The following is a 22,848-nucleotide window of genomic DNA, read 5'->3' on the forward strand; positions in this document are numbered from 1 at the left end:
AACAAGCAGGTCAGGGAGTGCAGCCCTTGGCTTGGGAAGAGCCTCAAAATCCAATTGTCCGAGAGGAGGGGAGGAGCAGGAAGAGGCCCTGGGAAGGTTGAGGGAGAAGGGACTGGGGAGGTTTTTGCAGGCAAGGAGTAAGATGGGAAATTTAACTTCAAAGAGAGAAAAGGTGAGGGAAGGTAAAGGGAAGATACCTGGGGCAAGCAAGGATATGGAGCAGTCACTGGTCAAACAGGGAGGGAGCGTCCTGCCACATCTGTGAGGGCTTCGTTACCCAGGACTGCCAGCAACCCTGTCAGTGCCCCTGTGCCCCCAGCCCACTGCAGGGCCCAACCTGGGCTCCAGCCCCCTCTGACTCCCGACTGCTGGGATCAGGTGAAGTGGATGCTGGCAGATGTCTGTGTGAGAAGCAGCACTGAGTAGTGCGGAGGAAGAGGGGGAGAGCAGGAAGGGGGGTGGCGGGAGGCTCCTGCCTTCTCCTGCTCCCTGCTAGTCTCATTTCAGACGGTTTCCTCTTTCATGTGCCACCCCCCAACACACACCCAGGTTTCACCTTCTCATGAAGAAGCCAGTGAGGCGGGCGGGGGTTGGCCCAGCCGAAGGACCTGTCATACAGGTTTGGGGGCTGGAGGGCAGGCATGTGCGGAACCAGCTGGGCGCCCCCACACCGGGCCTTTCCTTACACTCTGTGCTGCTCTGAGATAGGACTTGGTAAAATTTGCCACACACCACAAAGAGAAGTGTGTGTGAATCTGGAAGGGTTAGGTGAAAAAATGACTCTGTATCCATGAGAGTGGGCACAGACACCTATGTATATGCCTACCTCCATCTGGCACAGAACACAGAAAATTTCTTTTTGTAGGGAAAAGAGAAGATGTGAACATGATGGGAAACACAGGTTACATAAATGCACTCAGAGCCAATAGGCACACTATCCCAAGGCCCCCTTCAGCAAAGATCCAAAGGGAAGGCTTAAACTTTTTGCTGAGAAAAAGCTCTGCCTCTGGCAACTCCAAAGAAACTTGGTCCCCTGAGGCTGGCCTTGGAAAAGGCCAGCTCAGTCCTTTGTGACAATTCCCTAAATCCCACCATCGAACATGAGGTCTCCCGTGGGTCTTAGTTTCTACCTGAGCTTCAATTTATTTTCTTTTCTTTAAAATTTTTTTGAACAGTCCTGCTCTGTCACCCAGGCTGGAGTAAAGTGGTGTGATCGTGGCTTACTGCAGCCTCCACCTCCCAGGCTTAAGCCATCCCCAGTAGCTGGGACTACAGGTGTGCACCACCATGCCCAGTTAAGATGGGTCTCCCTATGTTGCTCAGGGTGGTTTTGAACTTCGGGCATTATGTGATCCTCCTGCCTCAGCCTCCCAAAGTGCTGAGATTACAGGTGTGAGCTGTCATGCCTGGCCGTTCAATTTCTTTCTTTTTTTTTTTGGAGACAGTCTCGCTCTGTTGCCAGGCTGGAGTGCAGTGGTGCAATCTCTGCTCACTGTAACCTTTGCCTCCTGGGTTTGAGTGATTCTCATGTCTCTGCCTCCTGAGTAGCTGGGGACTACAGGCACCCATCACCATGCCCAGCTAATTTTTTGCATTTCAGTGGAGACGGGGTTTTACCATGTTGCCCATGGTGGTCTCAAACTCATGAGCTCAGGCAATCCGCCCACCTTGGCCTCTCAAAGTGCTAGGACTGTAGGCGTGAGCCACCACGCCTGGCCCCCAGCTGCTTAATTTCATATAATGTGCAAGCCCAGAATCCCACTGGGGGTAAGGAATATCCAGGTTCCACGGGGGGACAGCAAATGCACTTGGTTAGTACCTATCGCCACCTGCCCAGAGCAGAACTGAGGTGCTGGAGTTGGGGTTGGAGAATGGCCCAGAGACACAGTGAGAAGAGACAGAATGGTCTAGAGGCCAAAGCAGCAAGCCTCAAATCTCTCTTGAACATTTGTGGGGTTAAGGGTCCTTTTGGGTTCGGGGTGAAAGCTTAGGCCATCTCTTCCCCAAAATACACATTCATACAAATTTTATAATGTCAGGAGGCTCTGATTCCCCAAAGTCCTTATTGAAACTCTCAGGGTCCCATCACTCAGATGAAGACCCCCTCCTCTCTGAAGCAATGTGACACACGTAGAATCCATGCTCACGAGTCAGTGCTAACCAGAGCCTAGATGACCTGAGCTTTCTTTCCCAAACTAGATGTGAGCAGGCGCCCAATGTTGGCCCAGCTCTGCCCTGGAGTGACACTGGGCCCTGGGGCCTGCCTGCCTCAGCTGGGCACCTGGCATGGCTCAGGACGACAGAAGGTCTGAGGTAGCAGCTGGGAAGAGAATCGGCCTGCACAGGCCCTTTCCTGTCAGAGATAGGCCTGGGAACCCAGGCATAGCCTGGAGGAGGTGCCATCCCCAGTGGCAGCCAGCAGCGGCTCGGCCTGCTTGAGAGGCAGGAACCTGGAGGGAAAGACCAGTGTGAGTAGATGCTGGGATAGACCCTGCGGCTGAAGCAAACCCCTAACTGCAGATGGCTTAAAGCAGCAAGGGAGGGGAACAGACAGAGAGAAAAGAGCTGAGCCAGACGCAGAGATAGACAAAGCAGTGACATAAACCAGAAAATGACACAGAAAGAGGATGGGACACAAAGGTACAGAGAAACAGAAAAACACAGAACGAGAAACCAAGCAATAGAGACCAGCAGGGACTGCTGGGGCCAAAGGGAAAGCCAGGGACAGCAGAAGCAAAGATGGGAAGAGGCAGACATACAGATGGGAGTGAATGACAGGGAGGGTGGGAGGAGCCAGGAAAGCGACTCAACATGCAGAGCCAAGAGGAGGACCAAGGACACAGGACAAGTGAGACTCAAACCTCTGCAAGTACCTCCTTCCCCTGCACACACCCCATGGGGCCCTGCGACTCAGAGTTCCTTCCCTCTCTACCAGCAGACAGCGGGTCCAGAACCCCCACTGGCCTCCCTTCCGCCCCGGCCCTGGGGCACATGTGCAGATGCCGCCTGTCCAGGTTCCCAGGCTCGAAAGAGAGGGGTGTGCAGGGCTCCCTACCCATGGGAGGAATGCTCAGCTGACCCTTTGGTGAGGAGTGACGTGGCAGACTGGCACCCATGGGTGGGTGTGCCTGCCTTTTACTCCTGGCGTTCCATTCAGATGAGGAATTCGGTCTGTAGGCAGGTGGTGGCGGCATAGCCTTACCGTGCCCTGCTTACTCTCTGGAACCCAGCAGCCCCAGACAACTCTCCACAGGGGCTCTACCCATGGCCTTCCCGCCTCTTCCAGCCCACATCCTCTGGGTCCAGGTCTCCTGACTCCCCACACCAGGACCTGAGGCAAGTTCAGGGCCACCTTCCACCTGCTCTCTCCCGACATCACAGAGGCGTTCCTGGGACTGAATAAGCCAGTCATCCAGAAGGAAGGAAAGCCAGGTTGCTGCATCTGAAACTTCTAGCTCCCTGGCCCCTGGCCCCAAAGGGGGCAGCCCCTGAGTGGCAGGGTGGGGTGGAGTTGGTGGCAGGATTCAGAGGGACACCAGGAGACTGGTGATGTCTGGCTGAGCAGGGAGAACAGGAGGAGCGGGTCAGCCACCTGACGGACGGGGCGCTGGACAGTGAGGCTACTGCCCTCCTGCAGGGCAACTCACCCGGCTCAGGCCCATGCAGCAGCTGCTCTTCTCCAGATCCAAGCACTCTAACAGCTCCTCCACTGCCTGTGGAAAAAGGCCTCTGTCAGCCCGCCTGGGCCACCCCTCGCCATGCACGGCTTCCTCCAGGCTCTCAGCCCTTCCCCTCCCTCCTCCTAGACAATCTAGAAGGAGGGAGGGGAAGTTCTTCATGCACTTGGGTGGGCTTCCTCAGTGTCAGGCCCTGGGTTGGACTCTGGGGACACAGAGATGACTACAAGAGAAATGCACCGTCTTGCTGGGGAGCAAGACCAGTGAACTCGTGCAGTACCCAGAGAAGGTGGCACCTACGTCAGACCAGGGCATGTGCAAGGCAACTCAGGCGGGTCTTGTTTGTGTGAGAAATTTCGATGCAAGTGAGAATTAGCTGGACAAAGTAGAGGAGAGGACATTTCAGGGAGAGGAATCAGTGTACCCAAAGGCCTAGGAGCACAAGACAGCAAAACACACTGAGGAAACTCCAAGTCACTCATCGGAACTGAGATGGGGGGGTGGGTAGTTAAGGTGCAACTAGAGAGGGGCAGGAGCTGAAGCACGTGGAGCCCTGTGCGCTTCGGGGGCCTCTGGAGGGTCCTCTCCGGGATGGGCATGACCAGGTCTGCACTGGTAGAGATCTCACTGGCAAATGGGTAGATGGATGGAGACCCACCCCACTTCAGCAGTAATCCACAGGAAGGGAGGCTAAAGCCTGGCCCAAGGGGAAGAGAGGAGGAGAGCATGCAGCAGGTGTTAAGGAGACAGAGCCGTGCCGGATACAGGGGGAAGGTACGTGAGGAGAAATCCAGAGCTATACTGAGATTTCCGATTTACATAACTAAGCAGATAATGGTGCCATTCCCTAAAGTAGGGAATATAAGAGAAAGAGGCAGCTTCGGGGGAGGGAGAATGGGTTTGGTTTGAACAAGCCGAGTCTGAGATGCCATAAGGCATAGAGGTAGAGAAGTCTAGAAGGCAGCCAGACAGAAATGCATGTCTGGAGCTCAGGAGAGAGACCTGGGCTAGAGGTATTGATTTGGGAGTCATCAATATATATGCGGTAATTGAAATGATGAGTGTGAATGAGGTTGCCCAGCAAGAGGGTGCAGAATAGAAAATACATATGGAAAAGGAGAGAGTTCTGAGAAAGAGACATCTTTACTTCAGGGGCAAGTGGAAAAGAGAAGCTCAGAGGGAGTGAGAACAGAGTCAGGGGGGAAACCAGGAGTGGCAGCAGAGGCCCAGCAGAGAATGTGTCAGAAAGAATGGAGCCCCATGCTGCTAAGAATTCAAGTAACAAAGGGATAGAAAAGTGCTCATTGGCTCTGGCAATATGGAAGGTGTGGGGGATGAGAAGGCATGTGCCAGGGCCTCAGGGAGGGGGACCAGGCAGCCATGGGCAGTGGGGGCAGCAGGAGGGAAGCCCAGAGTAGGCGGGAGGCAGAGCACAGTCCAGGGGGATGATGACACAGGTGACAGAGGCTCCCTCCAGAGAGGAAGGCCTGCAGGTTTGTGGGGAGCTTCTCCATGGAGGGAAAAGGGCCAGGAGAGGAGACACCAGAGGAAATAGAGATAGAAGTGAGCTGACACTGATGGGACGGGTCTCTGGGGAGACCCAAGGAAATGGACTCCAAGGCACAGCAGCAAGGGACTGGACGAGAGGAGGACCCTCTCCCACCAAGACAGAAGGGGTGCGGGAAGATGGAGGCCCAGGGAGGTTTGCAGGACGCGGAAGAAGCAGCTGGAGCCTGATGTCCTGAGATCTGGAGGCTGGGCATCTGCTGGAAGGTGAGCCGGGAAGGTGGGGTGGGGAGGATTTGAGGAGAAAGATGGAGAATGGAACAGCAAATAGGAAGCCTGCAGTCATGGCCAGCTAAGGAAGGGACATCTAGAAGACTTGCTGGTCCCCCTGAGGGCCCACCAAAGGCTGAAGACCATGAACCTGTAGGAAGTCAAGTCCCCAAAGTTGTATAATTTTCTCTCACCACCCTTGGGAGCCCAGAGCCAGGAGTGCAGACACCCAAAGGCTGGCACTTCAGGGTGGGAGTTTGGCAGGCCAGGAGCTATGGGAGGCTCAGGAGGGCTGAGGGTGATGGAGGCTGAGTGACTAGAGAGCGAACCATGGAAAAGGGGGAACTGACAGAGAAATGGAGCGCAATCCAGAAATGAGAGGTCCTGATGGAGACAGAAAGCGGGTGTCCTGAGGGGAAGAGGGGAGTGGGACCAGAAGGCAGGAGGCTGTGATCAGAGAAAACCATGCTGGAATTTCAGATTTCGGAGGTGAGGCATTTCCAGGGCTGATAAGGTGCTGGTGTAGCCGCAGGTGAGAGGCTGGAATGGAGGCTGAGGGCCCATGAGAAGGGGGCGTGGGATGGGCATCTACATCCACACAAGGTTGCTCAGGCCACCGGCAGGCCAGAGGATGGAAGGAGGGGCTTCCGGGCCCCCTCCATGAATGCAGGTCTTTAAGTCAGGGTGGGGGGCACACACAGAGACAGCCTGGGCACTCTGTGGGCTTTCTGTCCCATTCTGCAGCATCCCCTCCTTTTAGGGAAGCCATCCTAAGGTCTGAGGCGCTTTCAGAGTTGGGCTGGGTACCTGAGGCCTGAGCACAGTGAGAGAGGGGCTCCTCTGTTTCTGGAGCCCTGTGACTATCTGAGGGGCTGCCTCTGGGGTTCAGGGTGATGGCCCAAACTGGCAGGGACACCCCTTCTGCAGCCAAGCATTCACCAACCAGGGCTGGCAAAGGGCCTGGCAGCCTGTGTTCACCCTGGTACCACAGAGGTCTCGCCATATCCACCTTCCTTCCAGGAGGAATGCTCACCCAGCCCTGGATGGCTTCCTGCCTCAGGAACCAATCCCTGGGACGGGGGCCCAGGCTGGGGGCCCAGGTGCTGTTCATGGGGTTCCCAAATCACTAATTCTCATCTGTCACCAGTGGGCCCAGGCCCTGCTTGCTCCTGGATGACTGTCTAGCTCACCAGCGAGCAGACACCCCCAGTTCAGGCTTCCAAGGAGGGGTGGCTCTTCTCCAGCTCCTAAGGTCCAGGCCCCAGGCCACAGCTGGGTGCTTCCAAAACCGGGAGTCCCTGAGCAGGGCCAAACGGGGTCTCCAGGGAAGGGAGGGCAGATGAGTCTGGAAAGGGCAGCCGCTTGAGGGGACTGGGCAGAGGGAGAGGGATCTGGGGACCTGGACCTACCCGCCTTTCATCCACCACGATGTAGTTACGCCCGTGTTTCTTGGTCAAGTGTGGGGCCAGGACGTCAAAGCGGCGGCGGAACTCGGAAAACACCATGTGGTCAGGGTAACCTAGAGAGAGCGACCCAGAGCCAGGCCTGTCAACGCTGCCTGCTCCCAGCCACTGGTGCCTAGGAAGCCAGTGGAGAGTCACTGAAGGGGAAGAAACTGCAGGGGGTGGGAAGCCTGTGATTAAGGCAGGCCTGGAAAGGAGAGCTGAGAAGGGGGAGGCAGGGAAGCAGGAAGAGGAGGCCAGGAGGAATCAGGCCTTCTCCACAGGGGGACAGGAAGCCTTGAAAAAGGAACAGGCTCCTTCAGAGGGAAGCAAATGAGGTGTGGTGTACAAATGAGTACAGGGAGGTGTACAAATGGTGGGTTGTGGGCAGCTGACCAGCTGGGAGGAAGCATCCCCAAGATGCTCTCTAGCCCTCCAAATCTATGCCTCAGTGATAACCCAGACAGAATGATGTCTTATGGTCTTAAAAAAAAAACAATAGGCCAGGTGTGATGGCTCATGCCTGTAATCCCAGCCCTTTGGGAGGTCAAGACAGAAAACAAAAATTAGCCGGGCATGGTGGTGTGCACCTGTAGTCCCAGCTGTTCGGGAGGCCAAGGCAGAAGAATTGCTTGAACCCAGGAGACAGAGGTTGCAGTGAGCCGAGATCGTGCCACTGGACTCCATCCTGGGCAATAGAGCAAGGCTCTGTTTCAAAAATAAATAAATAAATAAATAAATAAATAAATAAATAAATAAAAGGCACCACAGAGTAACTGAGAGGAAACGTGCATGGGCTAGGCCCTGGCCCTGCCTCTTAGGGTCATGTGACCTTAGGCCAGTCACTCAACCTCTCTGAGCCTCAGTTTCTTCACCTTTAAATGGTGTCCTAGTACTCCATGCTAGTCATGGAGAGTAAATGAGAAACGAGGTAAAAAGCACAGTGTGACTTGCTTGCTGGGCATTTAATAAATACTCCTTTCCTTTCCTCTGTCCACCGAAGCAGGACATCAGAAAGGCTGCCCTCCCTGCCTGCACCCTGACCTTGAGTCCTAGGCCAGGTGACCAAAAAGACTTGTAGATTCTCTTTCCCTGAAGAGTGTCTGGGCTTCAGGTCAGGGGCGGTGTGAGGTGGCTTTTGGCTTGGAGCAAAGTCAGGGCAGTGGCTAGCAGGAGGTGACCAAGTCACCTTGATCTTACCAGAGCCCAGGGTGGAGGGCCACGAACACCACTCCCACAGAATCACATAATTTCAAACTGGAAAGGGATCTTGAACCAGATCCAACACCTCTTTCAGACCCAGAAACGGAAAGACTGGCTTGCTCAAGGTTACAAAGGCTGCTGCTGGGGGCAGAACTGGCTTCCAAACCTGGGCTCCTGACAGCTAGCCAGGGGCTCGCTCCACAGCAGTGCCGGGCTAGCTGGCTCTGGGAAACCCTCCAGCTGGGAGGTGAGGCTGATGCATGTGCCTGATAATTGAAACAGGAGGTGGGGGCTGCTGAGGGGCCAAGATAAAGTGAGCTATTGATTGTATCTGAATTGCAATTAAATTGATGGGCCAGGATAGCAGGTCTGGACGCCTGGCATCTTAATTAATCATCAGTGCTATCGTCAGTGGCTGGGGGCCGGGTGAGGGAAGGGGGGCCTGCTGCTGCCGGCCTCATCGATCTGCTTGTTTGAGTAAAGCACATTGATTTTGGTTCAGAGCGGTAACAATCTGGTTTTGAAATAATAAACACCAACTCCATATCAAGACATGGGGACAGATCGATGATTTATTTAGAGCAGGGCAGGGAGCCTGTTTCCTGGCTTGGGCTGCTAAGGAAAAGTGACGGTGCCCACGGGAATATCTGAAGGGGACCTGGCTGTGGGGGGGTGGGACCCTACCTGCTTTTCTAGTGAAGGAGAAAAACAGCAGAAAACCAGCAACTCATAACTTGTCAGGCAAAAAATAAAAACAAACAAAAAATACCCTACTTGAGAGACATGAGACGTGACTCTACAGCCAGCCTGCCTAGTCAAATCCTGCTCAGCCACTCAGGAGCTGAGTGACCTTAGGCAAGCTAGTTAACCTCTCTGAGCCTCAGTCTGCTCAGCTGGAATGATAGCAGCATCTGCCTCATGAGGTTGTTGTGAGGATTAAATGAGTGAATATGTGGGAAGAGCTTCGAATGGTGAGTGTGCGGTAAATGGTCTAAGGACGCTAAGTAACCACTATCATCCTCTCTGTCTCCTCCTCTAGATGGGTCCATAAAAAGAGTCTGTCTGACCTTTCTTGGGAATTTTAAGTACTTCAGAAAGATTTAGCACCTCATTTCTCACTGGGCAGATGGCTCCGAAAGGGCACCGGGTTTGCTGCTGTGGGCAAAGTTGAGCTGTTCAAACTGGGGACATGGGGAGATAGGAGGCTCTGGACAAATGACAGGAGTGGGGTGGGGCAGGGGTGCAGGGTGAAGAGAACTGAATGTGGAAGGGAGAGGAGGAGGCAGGGACTCTGTAGGATGGAAAGAAATGGAGGAAGGAAGGGGCTGTGGGCTGGGAGAGACAAGGAGAGATCAGAGCAGAAAGGAGTGTGAGGAAAGAGATAAGGGCCAGCCCTGAGGCAGGAGCAGCCCCACCACGGCCCACGGGTCCCAGGTGGGAGGCTGCGCAACGCAGGCCAGCTCTGGAAAAGAGAGCCAGGAGTTGAGAGGGAAGGAGGCCCCACCTTGGCGGTACATGCGCATGGCATCGAGCAGGCGGGAGCCGCGGAGCTGGGTGCGGAGCAGGGGCACATCCAGCTGCAGGAGGCCAGCCTCGCAGTGGTCTCCCGAGGGCAGGTCCAGCTCACTGCTGCTGCTGACTCGGCGGGAGGAAGCAGAACGGGGCTCTCCGGCCCAGCCCTCAGCCACGGGCAGGAAGCAATGGACGAAATGCAGCTTTGACTTCTTGATGGTGTCAATGAGGGCGTCCTGCCAAGGGGAAGGGACTGCCCTCAGTGGGCTCTGATGGCCCTTGCCCAGGAGAGCAGGGACTGGTGCCAGCATCTCCACTGCTCACAGGGTAGCAGGGGTCCCAGCACCAGCCAGGACACGCTAAGCCTGGACAACTCTGCCGTCGCCAGGCCTGGCTGGCCACTCACAGGCGGCAGCACTGAAAAGAAGACCCCACCAGCAGCCATCGAGTCACAGCGGGATGCTGAGTGGGCACCAGATGGCCTCAGTGTGCTTGGAGTCCCCAGGCCTGCCTGCCAGGAGTAAGGAAGAGTCCCCAGGCCTGCCTGCTGGGGTCTGGGCTGGCACTTACCACCTGCAGCTTAATCTGGATGCACAGTGACTTCTTTTTGACAGCCGCCATGCCTGTGGTAAAGGTCTTCCTCATACTGGTGGCCCGGCGCAGTGCCAGCTGTGAGCCGCCCTCCAGGCCCGCAATGGAGCCTGAGAGCACTGTGGCACTGCCTGCGCGGCCCAGAAACAGGTTGCTGATAATTTTTCTGCCAGAGGTGGGAGGACAAGGGAGGAAAAGGAGTCACCTCAATGGAGCAGGAGAGACTACTCTTCCTACGAGGCCCCAGGGCACCAAACAGTCCCATTCAGCCACATCCAGGGGCCTGGCTACCTGACTGTATGTCCCACACCCTACAGAGAAACAAACTGGAGAAATTTTCAAACAGTAAGGAGAGAAAGTGGGAAGTGGGCAGAAGCCAAGGGGTGGACAGGAATCGGACAGAGGGGAGCGACCTACTCATCTATTTCTCCCTCAGTAGGGAGGGCAGAGGTGTGGAAGGGCTTCCAATGTGACAGGAGGGGTTAGGGTTCAACATCTTCTAACATATGATATAATTTACTTATTACGTTTCCTGTTTATTATCTGTCTCTCCCACTAGAATGTAAAGCCCACAGGGGCAGGGAGTTCAGTTTTGTTCACTATTATCTGCCAAGCGCCTGTTGCAGGGTGGATGTCCACTAACCATCTTCTGAATAAGTGAGCGGATGACAGGGCCTGTGGGGCAGGGGGTTTCAAAGGCTGCTCCTGCCTTCTTTGACTGTGGGGTGTTCTTTAAATTTAAACCATGGCTCTCTCACCATGTCGGCCTCCCCGCTCTAGTCCAGGAGCCTTCTCCAGTTCCTCAAGGCCAAGTGCCCTGGGCCACTGCCTCTCAGAAATAAAGGCCATCTACTTTGCTAGTGAGGGGGCCTCTGAGACAACTCCAGGAGGAGGGCACCCCAAAACCAAAACAGTCCTGGGAACAGAACAGGGGCAGATGGAGTGGTGGTCTTACTTCTGGGAGTCCTGCAGGAGCCGGGGGGCATTCTGGGTGGCTGGGTTCTGCTTGGTGTAGTTCAGCCAGCCAGTCACGTTGTACTCTACCCAGTTGGTGCCATGGCTGTGGCCCAGGAGAAAATGGTGTGGTTTGCTGCTGCGCAGAAGGGGGCTTTGGCCTGGGGGTAAGAGAAGCAAGACTCCGGTTGTCGGGCAGGGCCCAGGCCCAAAGTGGGCCCCAAGGAGTGCCACCTGGCTCCACCTGTGTGTAAGAGGAAGCAGAGGAGCTACCCTCTAGGGATGGCACCTACCTTTTTTGTCACCTTCCTGGGGGCCATAATAGGAGAAAAGGCGCTCCAGGAGGGCATCCTCACTGGCCCCTGGCACCAGGGCCTCCTCTTCCAATAGCCAGAGCAGGCCCCTTGCCTCGTCTGTGCGGGCCAGTGAGCGGACCTACAGAGAAGGAGCAATCCCTCCTTGTCATATGGAGCTGTGGGAAAGGGGCCAGGGTCCCTGGGCCCAAACACACCCTACAGAATGCTACACACATGCACCCATGCACTCACGCACACGCCACAGCTCCTGCTGCTCACTGCTGACACCTTGTGGAGGAGGCGGGCAGCCCAGAAAAAGGGGAGCCTAGAAACGGAGCGGAGGGAAGCCCACAGCAAAAGAGGACGCTTATCGCTCTGGTCCAAAGTCACCAAAGACTGCAGCCTTCCTGCTGGCCCAAACCTGTGCCCTGAGGCCCTCCTCCACCCTTGTCCCCTCAGAGGTCACAAGGGGCCTGGGTGAGTCCTGTACTGCTCTCACTCCTTGGCAGTGGGATAAAGTCTGGAAGGCCCTGAGCACAAGGCTTGGCCCTATGGAAGCTGTTAGTGAGTGATGGCTGTGGGCTTAATCCTGGTCCCTGAGAGGAGGGAACCCAGAGAGGGCTCAGATGGCTGCCGGGATCACTGCAGGGTATAAACTCAAGGGCCAAAAGCATAAGACAGGTGACTTAATGGATGTGGCAGCCAAACCTGGTGGAAGCTGGGACGAGCTAGAGAGCAGGTGTCCCTGTCTAAAGAGAACCACCACCACTGAGCTGCAGCCAACTGCTGTCCTGGAAGAACACTGGCCTAGCACTGATAAACTCTCTGGTTCTTCAGGAGAAGGTAGAAATATACAAAATTCTGATTTCTAATATCCCATGAAGGCCAAACAAACTAGGCCTGTGGCCACATCTGGCCTGAAGTTGCCTTTTCTATGGCGTTCCCACATCTTCCTCGGGCAGGAAGGAAGGAACCTTCCCTACACCCTATTCTGGCCTGGACTTTAGGGACCAGAGGAAAAAAGAAGTGAGAAAAAGAGCCATTTTTCGTCTCTCTGACCCCAGCTGCCAGCTTCTCCTCCCCGCAGATACCTGAGGGAGTTGCCGTGATTACCAGAAGGAAGCAGAACGTGGCCAAAGGGCAGGGCAACTCTGGCAGCAGGCGCTGAGTAGCGGGAATGAGCAATGAAGCCATCAGATGGGGAGACAGGCTTGGCACCAAGGCCCCTTCCCAGGGGTGCAGCCGCCCCAAGCCAGGGCACAGTAGTCAGAGGAGACCACAGGAGACAAAGGAGGGCTGAGCTCTTCCCACACGCTGCCTGACCCCTGCTGCTCATGAGTCTCACATGCTGATGTCCCCCCTCTCCCAGGAACTACAACGGCTCTGAGTGAGGCCACCACAGGAACTCAGGTGTCAGGAAAAGAAAATCCACTTCCCTGGGGAGACACGGTGCTTGGGCACTTTAAACATCTGTCCCCGGGGATACTCACTCTCTCCCAGGCCCCACCACGTAAGCAAGCCAAACAGGGCCTTATGGCAGAGAAGAGGGAGGGAGAGGCAGGAATGAAAGCAGAGGAGGGAGATCGGCAGCCTCACAAAATGCCGGTTCTCCAACAGAGCACCTTATGCAATTCCCCAATGGAGGACAAGCGCTAAATGCCAAGTGTTCGCAAGGCCAGCCAGTCCCCCACCGAGTGCCAAGGTGCCCAAGACGCTAGTACAAAGGGTGACAAAGCCTGCCCCCAGGGTTGAGGGGCAAGGCTTCAAATCCATGACAGCCCCCCAGAGGGCGTTGTACAGCTTGGCACTGTCTCCACTGGGAGTGGGAGGCTGGCTCTTGGCCCTGCTCTGTTAGGTTGCACCAGTCCTCTTCTTGGAGACAATGGGAGGGAATGACTTTGTCCTTGGGGTCTGCGCCCTCCCTACTTGGAACTGGTCACCAGGGCTCCTGGCAGACGCACTGGTGGCTCAGCCAGTCACCAGCTGGGACCTGAGCCTCAGATGCTAAGAAATGAGATATGCATTCCTGCCCGGCTGGGACACCCATGGGCTGTGGCTCCCCAGGGCAGCAGGGCAGAAGAAAATGCTGCCTTCCTGGCCAGACTGCCTGAGTGCTGAGAGGCAGAGCCCCAGCTCCACAGAGTAGTTGGTGTCTGGGCATGACTGCTGGACCCTCCCTCAGCCCACAGTGGCACCCCCAGCAGCAGCTCACATGAGGAGAGGGGTAAGTAATGAGAAGAAAGGCTGCCCAGACCCTCTCTGGAGCTCCTACCAGGGACTGATGGGAGGCCTGGTCCACAGCAGCCACAGAGTCACCCGTGGGGGGCTCCAAGTCATCAAACGCCAGCTCAATGTTCTCCTGGGAAGGAAGGCCAAGCAATACTGAGCATGAGGGTCACATTGGGGACACAGCCCTTTGAGTGGCTGGGGGGTCCTGAGGCCAGCAAGGCCAACCTCCTTCTGTGCCTGCAGGTGCTCCCACCATCATCCCAAATGAAATTGCTCCAAAGGCAACTCACTATATTTTTTGTACAGCTAAAATTCTCAGAACCTCTTTTTAACCTAAGCCAGAGTCACATTCTCCTGTTACTCACATCAGTTGATTAGGCAACGCAGAGTAAGCCCACTCTTAATTTCACACAATCATCCTTGAGCACTTGAAGACAAATGCCATTTTCCTTCTGAATCCTCTTTCGTCCCAAATAAATATCCTGACAATTCACTCAACTCACTTTCAGGTGAGGCAGGATTTCCAGTTCTCATCCTATCCGGGACACTCTTATAGAAGGCACTAAGCCATCACCCGGCATCCTCACAGATCAGGGAAGGGAGACGGGAAGGCCAGGCTCAGACACCCTTGGAGCGGGAACCACACAGTGGCAATCATCAGGCCAGGGAGGTGCCTCAAAAGAGGGCAAGGGCAGCCTCCTGGGGGCCCTCAGTGCACCCGCAGCTTCTTGGAGAGTAAACTCTCCACAAAGTGAGAACATAGCCAAAGCCAGAGGCCAGGGAAAAGGTGGCAAGGAATGATTCCTGCTCCAGAGAGCACGGGAGGACAGAAACAGAGAGTAAGGAGTGGGGAGGGGGTGCCTTCTGCATCCACAGATGCCCTTCTGGGGGTGCCAAGGCCAGAAGCTGAGGCTGGGTGGCGCCCAGGGGGCCCAGGTCCGAGAGCTACCTCCTTGTATCTTTCCAGCTCCTGCACGAAGGTGCGCTCGTGGAAGAGCCTCTGCAGCCGGTCCTGGGCGTAGTTGTGGCACAGCTCCTCAAAGGAGGCTCCGCGAGCTGACCCACCCTGCTCAGGGTTCTGGAAGCCCGGGGTGTCCACAATCATCATGGAGCACAGCGAGTGCTGGCTGGACTTGAGAGCCCTGGACAGGGACAGCCTGGGTCAGAGCCCCGCTGGTTGGTCCCTGGCACCAGGCAGCCCTGCCCTACCCAAGCCTGACCTCCACCCCTGCCCAGGTCCCCAGGAACCTGGTTGGGAGGGAGTGCCGGCCTCATGGCCCCCACGAGATAGTGAGCCCCTGCTGGAGGAGGCTAGCTCTGCCTCAGCCAACCAGACACAAAGGCATCAACTCCACCTCTGCCGAAGCAGGAAACACCCTGGGTCTCGCCTGGCACTCACCTGTTTACCAGGGAGACGAGAAGGGTGAAGAGCTCGCTGTAGAGGCCAGCCGCCATCCCCTCGAGGCACTCCAGCGCACTCAGTTTCGGGCCTGTGGGGCAGGGGGAGCAGCGCTATCTCCTGCTCCCCAGGGCTCCCCACCTGGGTGAGGCCCTGAACTGCCCAGGGCCCAGCCAGCATGGGGCCTGGGGTGGGGCTTCTGCCACTGACGAGCATCAGTTCACTCCAGCAGTCCCCTCTAGCCGCATGGATGGCAGCAAGCCCTGGATGAGGCCTCCTGCTCACAATTACCAGCCAAGGGGCAAAGAGTACCTGTCCCATTTCCCAGGCTGCTCTCCTCAGGGCCCTGGCGGAAGGAGGTGGAGCGCTGCAGAGTGCCAGCCTTGTGCTGGTGCTTGAAGATGGCTGAGGACAGCTCCTCCAGGCTGCAGCCCAGCAGGTACGCCGCCTTCTGGGCCCACTCATGGCGGGCAAACTGCTTGCGCCCAGCTGTAGGGTAGAAAAAGGGATCTTGCATCCTGGGTGTTTTTCCTTAGGCCAGCTGATCACCTGATGACCAGCTGATGACTGCATCTTCTGGAGGCAAAAATCAGCCCAGATGACACCTGATGGGCTTCAGGCAGAACAGGGGCAGCTAGCAGTGGCCAGTACTTCCTGTGTTCCGTGGGGATAAAGAGAATGAGCAGGTCCTAAAGAGGAGGTAACTCCACATGCTACCACCAGAGGGCAACAAGCCAGCTGCAAAAAGCCCTTTTCAGAGGGCTCAGCTCCAGGGGTGCCCAACTAGGAGAAGGGCAGAGTCAGAGGACAAACCAGCCCACCTGGATGGGCACAAGAAACCCATGTGCCTGCGGGGGATTTATCTTGAGAGAGGACTCCCCATTCCCTAGGTGCATTAGAACCCTCCCTCTTGCCCCCTGGCATCTGCCCATGGAGACCACAAACACCCTCTAATAGCCCAACAGTGGGGAGGCAAAAAAGCCACAGGGGAAAGGGAACAGCCCGCACAGACATACGCGCCTCAGCCAACATGTGTCTAATCACGCCAATTAGGGAAAGCTAACAAGAAACAAGGTTTTACCTTCAGTAGCTTCTGTAAGGCAAAGGACCAGCATGCAGCATGCAAAGAAAAACAGTGTGTTAGCAAACAGTCATCAACGGAGCTTGCTGTCTCGGAGGGTCCGTGGGGCGGGGGGTTGTGAGGATGAGCAGGCAAGAAAACACAACCACAGTCAGACTTGGGACACACGCACACACACACAGTCTCCAGGGAGTATACTTGTGGGTGTAATCACATTGACACACACAGAAAGAGACCTGTAAAGACGTTTGTGCACCCCTCCCCCCCCCCAAAAAAAAACCACCGGAAGCTCTGAGGCGCTAACAGACTTTGCTCCACAAGGTCCCTGTGCCGACACCTGGAGCTCTCTGCCTGCAGCTGGGGCTGGGTAGGTTAGAGGAAAGCCAGGTTTGTCACCGCTTCAAAGTGAAGCCACCTCCCTCAAGACACAGCCATGTGCCCGCCTGCCTGCCCATCCTCCACAGTCTTGAGACAACTTCTCTAACACAGAGCCTGACTCCTCCTGGGCAGGGATGCCACCTCTTGGGGTCACACAGAGCCTCAAGGCCAGGCACCCGTTCTGCCAGGCACCCACCACCCGCCAGGGCTTTCTCACTCCAGCTGAGCAGCCTGGGGCCCTTCACATCCCAGAGGGGTACCAAAGCCCAAGGTGCTGTTCAGTGCCAGCATCCCCTTTCCCGAAACTGGAGGAAAAAGGGGTGAAGAGGATCACCACCCTCCAGTGTAAGTCATCTTGGAGGATGGAGCAGAGCTCTTCCAAGCAAGGCCAAGTCCCCAGGCGCAAGTGCCTTAGCTGCAGTCCATTCGTTACTGCGGTGCCTGCTGCCCTCTAGTGGCAGCCACCCTGACATGCAAGAGGAAGAGACGCAGCTACCCAACCAGTGGAGAGAAGGGAAGAGGACTGGGGAAAACTGGTCTCAGGAGGCCCCAGGAAGCAAGCCCACCCTATCCCATCCCATGGAGGGCATCCTAAGAGGTTCCAGAATCCAGATCCAAAACAGGCAGGAGAACCAGCTACTCCTGGGACTCCAAGACACCCCACAGCCTGCAGTCTCCCCTTCCACTCTCAACCCTGGGGCTTCTCCCCAGACCAGTCCTCTCCACAGTGATAGAACAAGCCCAGCCCCTAGAAAGTCCTGGGCAAGCACCAAGACAGGGCATAGTGTCCCCTACACCCCAGGGCAGGGCCGAAGTCAGTTACCCTCTTGCTCCTCGGGGGCCTCTGTCAGGAAGGGAACAAGGAGGAGAATTATTCCAGGGGGTCTGCCCTGCCTTAGTACCCTTCCTGTCCCTCAGCCTCTGAACCCCCAGCCCTCCATGCATCCTCACGGTACCCCCCAGCATGGACAGCTAAGTCCAGGCCTCAGGCTGTCACTGGCAAAGACACTTCTTGGGCCTTCTGCTCTGATGTGGGGGGCTGAGAAGCAAAAGAGGGGTGTCTCAGAATGGCTGAGTCTGTCCTGGGCCAGAATAAACTGGGAGTGGGCAGGGTTCCTAAGAGGTCTCCCAGGGGATAAGCCAGCTTGCTGGGACACACTGCAGGTTACCTTTGGTGGCTCCTGCAGCCCCCAGGTGGTAGATGGCAGCCAGAATGAGCCAGCAGGCCTTCTGTTCATCAGGGGAGATGCCCAGCACCTTCATGGCCGCCTGCAGCTTACTAAACTGCTGAGCCGCCTTCTGCTTTTCCTCAGGCTGTGGAGACAGATGACCTCAAAGGGCTGTCCCTCCCAGCACATCCCCACAGGCTGGGCCCTCAGGGAGGGTGAGGCTTGGGTAGAGTCAGCAGCTGGAGTGAGCTGGGCTCCCGCTATTCCCACGGGACCCTTGGAGGTTTCTCCTACCCACCAAGGCTCAGGGATGCCAACCCAGACCCCACGGATCCCTCACCTTGGCCAGTGGCACAATCCCAAACACACTGTTCTCTGCCAAGTGGTTGAGGTGGAGCTCTGTCCTAGGGGTACAAATGAGGCGTCAGCACGGTGCTTGGTCCCCATGCCAAGGCCATTTCCCTCCCAGGGTGGAGAGAGACAGACTCAGCTTCCAGACTCCAAATTCTGTCTGCCCATCACGCCATCATCCCCAACTGGCAGGCCAGCTGCCGCGCTTTCCTAACTGGCCTGGAAGCCTGGTCAGAGCACCGTTCTCCTGAGGACAGGTCACCAGACATGCCCTGCTGAGAGGATGCAGCCAGGCCCTCAGAACAGAGCAGGGGACCTGCCTGAAGGGCGAGTCCAGCCAAGGCAGAGACCATGCCCATGCCCATGCCCTCAGTTACAAGAAGGGCTAAAGAGAACAATGGCCTGGGGCTGCCGACTCAGCCTCATCATTTATCTCCTTTCAGTGAACACACATGCCAAGTCTGAAGGTCTGAGGGGAAGTGCATGGCAGAGGCAACCAACATGGGCCAGGAAGGGCCAGCCTGGAGGGCACTGGAAAAGGCAAGGGCTTTTGGCCCCAGTGTGGACTCAAATACCAGCTCAGCCCCCTACTAGCCAGGAGAAGTGGGTGGCATTGCCATTCATGATGGTGGAGCTGTTCCCAAAGGCTTCCAGGAGGGTGTACAGAGCCTGCCACTTCTCCACTGCAGAATACAAGCCCAAGGGAACTCCCCAGCCCCTGGCACCTCTGTGTGCTTTGCTTTCCAGAACTGGCTTCATGGGTAACGGAGCTCCTAGCTAGGCCCTGGAAACACTGAAGGGCTGGCTGTTCCCCTCCCTTATAGCCGGGCCGCAGTACCTGGGAGCAGGGAGTTCCTGACAGGCAGGGGCTATGTCTAATTCATCTCACTGTCCCTGGGACCCCGGTCAGAGCCTAGCACATAGCAGACATGCAGTGACCAAACAGTGCAGGATGCGATCAGGTGGCTTTAACTGAGGATGCAGTCAAGGCCCAGGAGCCTAGTCAGTGGGCTGGAGCTCAGAGCACCCTTGTGTACCCTCTGACCCATCTCACCTGAGGCTGCCATCCCCACAGGCCAGCAGGTAGTAGAAGACGTTGAATGTGGCTTCATTGGCTGGGCGCCGAGCCACACGCAACTTCTCCAGAAGCATTGTCTGTGGGACAGCATGGAGGTGTGGGTAAGGTAAGGAGGGTAGTACCAGATTGAGTTTCTCCCACCCCACATCAGCACATCAGAAGGAATTAAGCCCAGGGTCCTCTAGGCCCTGGGGAACAAGAAGCTGCATTTTTTGGTTTTTTTTAGATTTGAGATGGAGTCTCACTCCATCACCAAGGCTGGACTGCAATGGTGCTCTGAGTGCGATCTCGGCTCACTGCAACCTCTGCCTCCTGGGTTCAAGTGATTCTCCTGCCTTGGCCTCCCAAGTAGCTGAAATTACAGGCACATGCACCACCACACCAGGTTGATTTTTGTATTTTTAGTAGAGATGGGGTCAGGCTGGTCTTGAACTCCTGACCTCAGGTGATCTGCCTGCCTCAGCCTCCCAAAGTGCTGGGATTAAAGGCATAAGCCACCATTCCCAACCTGCATCTTTTTTAAAAATTATTTTTTTAGATATGGTCTCGCTCCGTTGCCCAGGCTGGAGTGCAGTGGTACAATCACAGCTTGCTGCAGCCTCAATCTCCCAGGCTCAAGTGACCCTCCAATTTTAGTCTCCCAAGTAGCTGGGACCACAGGCATGTGCTACCACATCTGGCTCAATTAAGCAGCTACATCTTATTCCCAAGGTGGTCAACCAGATACCAGATCCCTCTAGGCTCAAATAAGGGACAGAAACCAGAACAAGGTGGAAGAAGACAGGCCCAGCTCCTCCCAAAGGGACCCTGTTGCTCTGCCCAGCCTGCAGGCACCTGCCTTCTGGAAGTGGGAGCTTGTGGTGATGTATTTAGTATGGGAGGGAATCAGTTTTGGCTGGGCATTACTTTCTGACAAGCCACTCCTCTGCTAGGTGAAATCGGTCTGAGAGAAGCCCCTGAGCATGAATCTCAGAAAGTGGGAGTGAGGCTGAGGCCCAGCAGTGAGCTGAGGACAACCCCAGGATTGGAAGAGCGAAGGGAACTGGGCAGAAAGCTGGGCCGGGCCCCATACAGGGCAGGAGGCACAGAGGGCAGAAAGGCGATGCCTCCGGGCAGCACAGGCCAACCCTGCCCAGGTCTGGCTCAATTTTGTTGAGGCAGAATCCCAGGAAAATGAGGCACAGGAGACAGCCTCATTTCTAGGTCATGAAATCCTGTGGTTCATCTCCTCCTACCCCAAGTCCTGGGCAGCACTCTCACCTGAATGGAGGCTGAGGCCACCTGGCCAGCTTGGTCAAAGTCCAGAGAGAGGATCTGGGAGAAGCGGGTGGCATTGCCGTTCATGATGGTGGGGCTGTTCCCAAAGGCTTCCAGGAGGGTGTACAGAGCCTGCCACTTCTCCACTGCAGAATACAGGCCCAAGGGGACATCAGGAAAGTCAGGGGCAGCTTATCCCCCAGCTAGGAGCTCCAGAGGCATGAAGGCTTGGGGCCACTCAGACCAGAACTGCCCATGGACAGAGGGGTTTTGGGGGAATGGAAAGGCCAGGGAGAAAAAGAGCTGGCACCTCAGCGGGTACTCTCTCCTCACCCCCCTCCTCACCCCACTCTCACTTTTCTCCGTTGTCCTTGCCTCACCAGAAAACACTTTGTTCCCGCTGACGCCCGCGATGGTGGCCAGGTACTGCACCAGATGCTGGCAGCTGGAGGTCTTGCCACTGCCACTGCTGCCCAGGAGGACGATCGACTGGTCCTGGCGGCTCATCAGCATGGCCCGATATGCGGTCTGGGCCACGGCATAGATGTGGGGAGCCATGTCCTCCCGCCGACACCCCTTGAACATGTGCATCACCTTGGGCGGACAGCGGGGGAGAGAAGGGGTTGGCTCTTAGCTGTTCCTATTTAGACACCCCTTACCCCCAAGGTCCATGTCTTTCTGGATTTTCCCTCCTGTAGTGCCCAGGGATTCTGAGACCGAGGCCAAGGCCATGCATGGAATTGCAGACACTAAGTCCTTCACTCCATCAAAGGTGGTGGGGAGGTCTTGTCTCCATCTCTTGAAACGATTCCTCCTCCCAGGTCAACTGTGAGAGTGGACAGGAGCCCAGTGGGATGCCAGAGGGAAAGCACAGAGAGCCAGAGCGGAAGGTGGGGCCAGGAGCCAGTGGGGTAGCCTCAAGGGCGCCGCACCTTCTCGGAGTACACAGCAGGGGCCCCACGGGGGCCGAGGACCAGCAGGCTGGGGCCAGCATATGTGTGCAGCAGGCTAGCACCGTAGCGCTGGCGTAAGGTGTGCAGGACACTGGACTCATTGAGGTACACCAGTGAGGCCAGATCCTCCAGACGGTCGCAGGAGGGAGCATTAGCCTGTGTGGGAGGACAAACAGGTGGGCACTGGAACAGCAGAGCCCATCTCTGCTGCCAGAGGACGGGTCTGCCCCTCCCAGTGCACTCCTGAGCTTCCTCCCCTCCCCCAGCCCCCTGCCCACCTTCTCCACGTCATCCTCGTCCACATCCAGGATGGCTCCATCGTGGTCCAGCTTCACACGCACCTTCCCCTCAGGCAGGCTGAGCTCCTCGGATTTGAGCTGACTGGCTGCAGGGGAGGGACAGACAATTGGGATGGGGCTGGGAAGCCTCTGCTACCCCACTTGGGACCTTCTCGGTCCTGCCCTCCTCCCCACTGCATCACCAGCCTCCCCTTGCTCACTGCCCAGATGCAGAAGGCACATCCGCTGCCCAGCCCTGAGACTAGAGAGTCCCGACATGTGTCCCCGACCCTCCGAGACTCACCCAGTGAGAAGCCATCCCTATGGACCAGCCACACCTTCTCCGTCTCATTCCAGGCCTCCTCTGCTGCAATCTGCTCTTCTGTCTTTGCCTGTCAGAGAGGGAGGAGTAAACAGTCAGGTCCTGCTATGGAAGACAGGGACAAGGACAGCAGGAGAGGGGAGGCAAGTGAGGGAAGGGCTTCAAGATGAGCCACTGGGCGAGGGATGAGTTAGGTGGCAGACACAGAACAAACACAGGGACATCAGAGGTATCCAGGAATGAGGGTGGGGAAACCAGGAGACAGGGGCGGCTCTGAGGAGCCCTGAGGATAGGACACAGAGGCTCGGGACCATACCATCAGTGAGGATCTGGCAGGACAGGGACAGAGGGAGCTTGTGCCCAGGAGAGAGCAGGCCCCAGGGAAGCAAATCACCAGGTTCTCCCTCAGCTGCCCCTGCCCCTCCACACTGCCAAGCCTGGGAGATCAGTGTCCTGAGTACAAGGCCCTAGACCCTGGCCACAGCTACTAGGATATTCCATGCCCAGCTTCTCCCTTCATCCAAATGATAGGGCCTCCTTTGCCAAGCTGGGAGAGGGCATGTCCTCAGACCTGAGAGGGGAGTGTCACTCAGACTTTGCAGTACAGAATGATAGGTGGGCTCAGAGCCCCGGCCTCAGCCCGGCCCTCCCCTGCAGAGGGTGCTCTATCTGGGCAGGGGGACAGTGCCTAGGTACACATACCAGCCTCCCTGCTCCTCCTGCATGCCACTGCCAGCAAAGACCCCTGTCACACAAACCTAGTGGACATGCTGATGCCACACAAGGGCACGAGTCAGGGTGGCCAGAAATATGGGGGTAGGGGCAGCCCTGCTCTGTCAAACACAGGGAGAGGCTTGCACATTACACAGATGGGCACAGGAGTGGCACAGGAGTGGTGTGAA

The 22,848-nt window shown here is 56.5% G+C and overlaps 1 protein-coding gene across 16 annotated transcripts in view; it reads right to left on the bottom strand.

The window, feature by feature from the left end:
• The window catches only part of MYO18A (myosin XVIIIA), a 104,309-nt gene that overhangs the window by 26,041 nt on the left and 55,420 nt on the right, over positions 1 to 22,848 (bottom strand). For 15 of the 16 annotated variants that reach the window (XM_017542158.2, XM_017542157.2, XM_037743316.1 and 12 more), the window contains 19 exons: positions 21,929 to 22,016; positions 21,625 to 21,731; positions 21,326 to 21,502; positions 20,774 to 20,987; positions 20,397 to 20,539; positions 19,113 to 19,213; positions 18,048 to 18,111; positions 17,708 to 17,852; positions 16,161 to 16,172; positions 15,392 to 15,568; positions 15,080 to 15,170; positions 14,630 to 14,822; positions 13,724 to 13,810; positions 11,449 to 11,590; positions 11,157 to 11,316; positions 10,181 to 10,367; positions 9,603 to 9,846; positions 6,863 to 6,972; positions 3,648 to 3,713 (listed from right to left, as the gene is read on the bottom strand). In XM_017542158.2, coding sequence (XP_017397647.1) covers positions 3,648 to 3,713; positions 6,863 to 6,972; positions 9,603 to 9,846; positions 10,181 to 10,367; positions 11,157 to 11,316; positions 11,449 to 11,590; positions 13,724 to 13,810; positions 14,630 to 14,822; positions 15,080 to 15,170; positions 15,392 to 15,568; positions 16,161 to 16,172; positions 17,708 to 17,852; positions 18,048 to 18,111; positions 19,113 to 19,213; positions 20,397 to 20,539; positions 20,774 to 20,987; positions 21,326 to 21,502; positions 21,625 to 21,731; positions 21,929 to 22,016 — 2,508 coding nt within the window. The remainder of the gene's footprint in view (positions 1 to 3,647; positions 3,714 to 6,862; positions 6,973 to 9,602; positions 9,847 to 10,180; positions 10,368 to 11,156; positions 11,317 to 11,448; positions 11,591 to 13,723; positions 13,811 to 14,629; positions 14,823 to 15,079; positions 15,171 to 15,391; positions 15,569 to 16,160; positions 16,173 to 17,707; positions 17,853 to 18,047; positions 18,112 to 19,112; positions 19,214 to 20,396; positions 20,540 to 20,773; positions 20,988 to 21,325; positions 21,503 to 21,624; positions 21,732 to 21,928; positions 22,017 to 22,848) is intronic. The other variant, XM_037743312.1, reaches the window with a different exon arrangement.

Source organism: Cebus imitator, unplaced genomic scaffold, assembly GCF_001604975.1.
Source record: "Cebus imitator isolate Cc_AM_T3 unplaced genomic scaffold, Cebus_imitator-1.0 Scaffold140, whole genome shotgun sequence".
Taxonomy (NCBI): Eukaryota; Metazoa; Chordata; class Mammalia; order Primates; family Cebidae; genus Cebus; species Cebus imitator.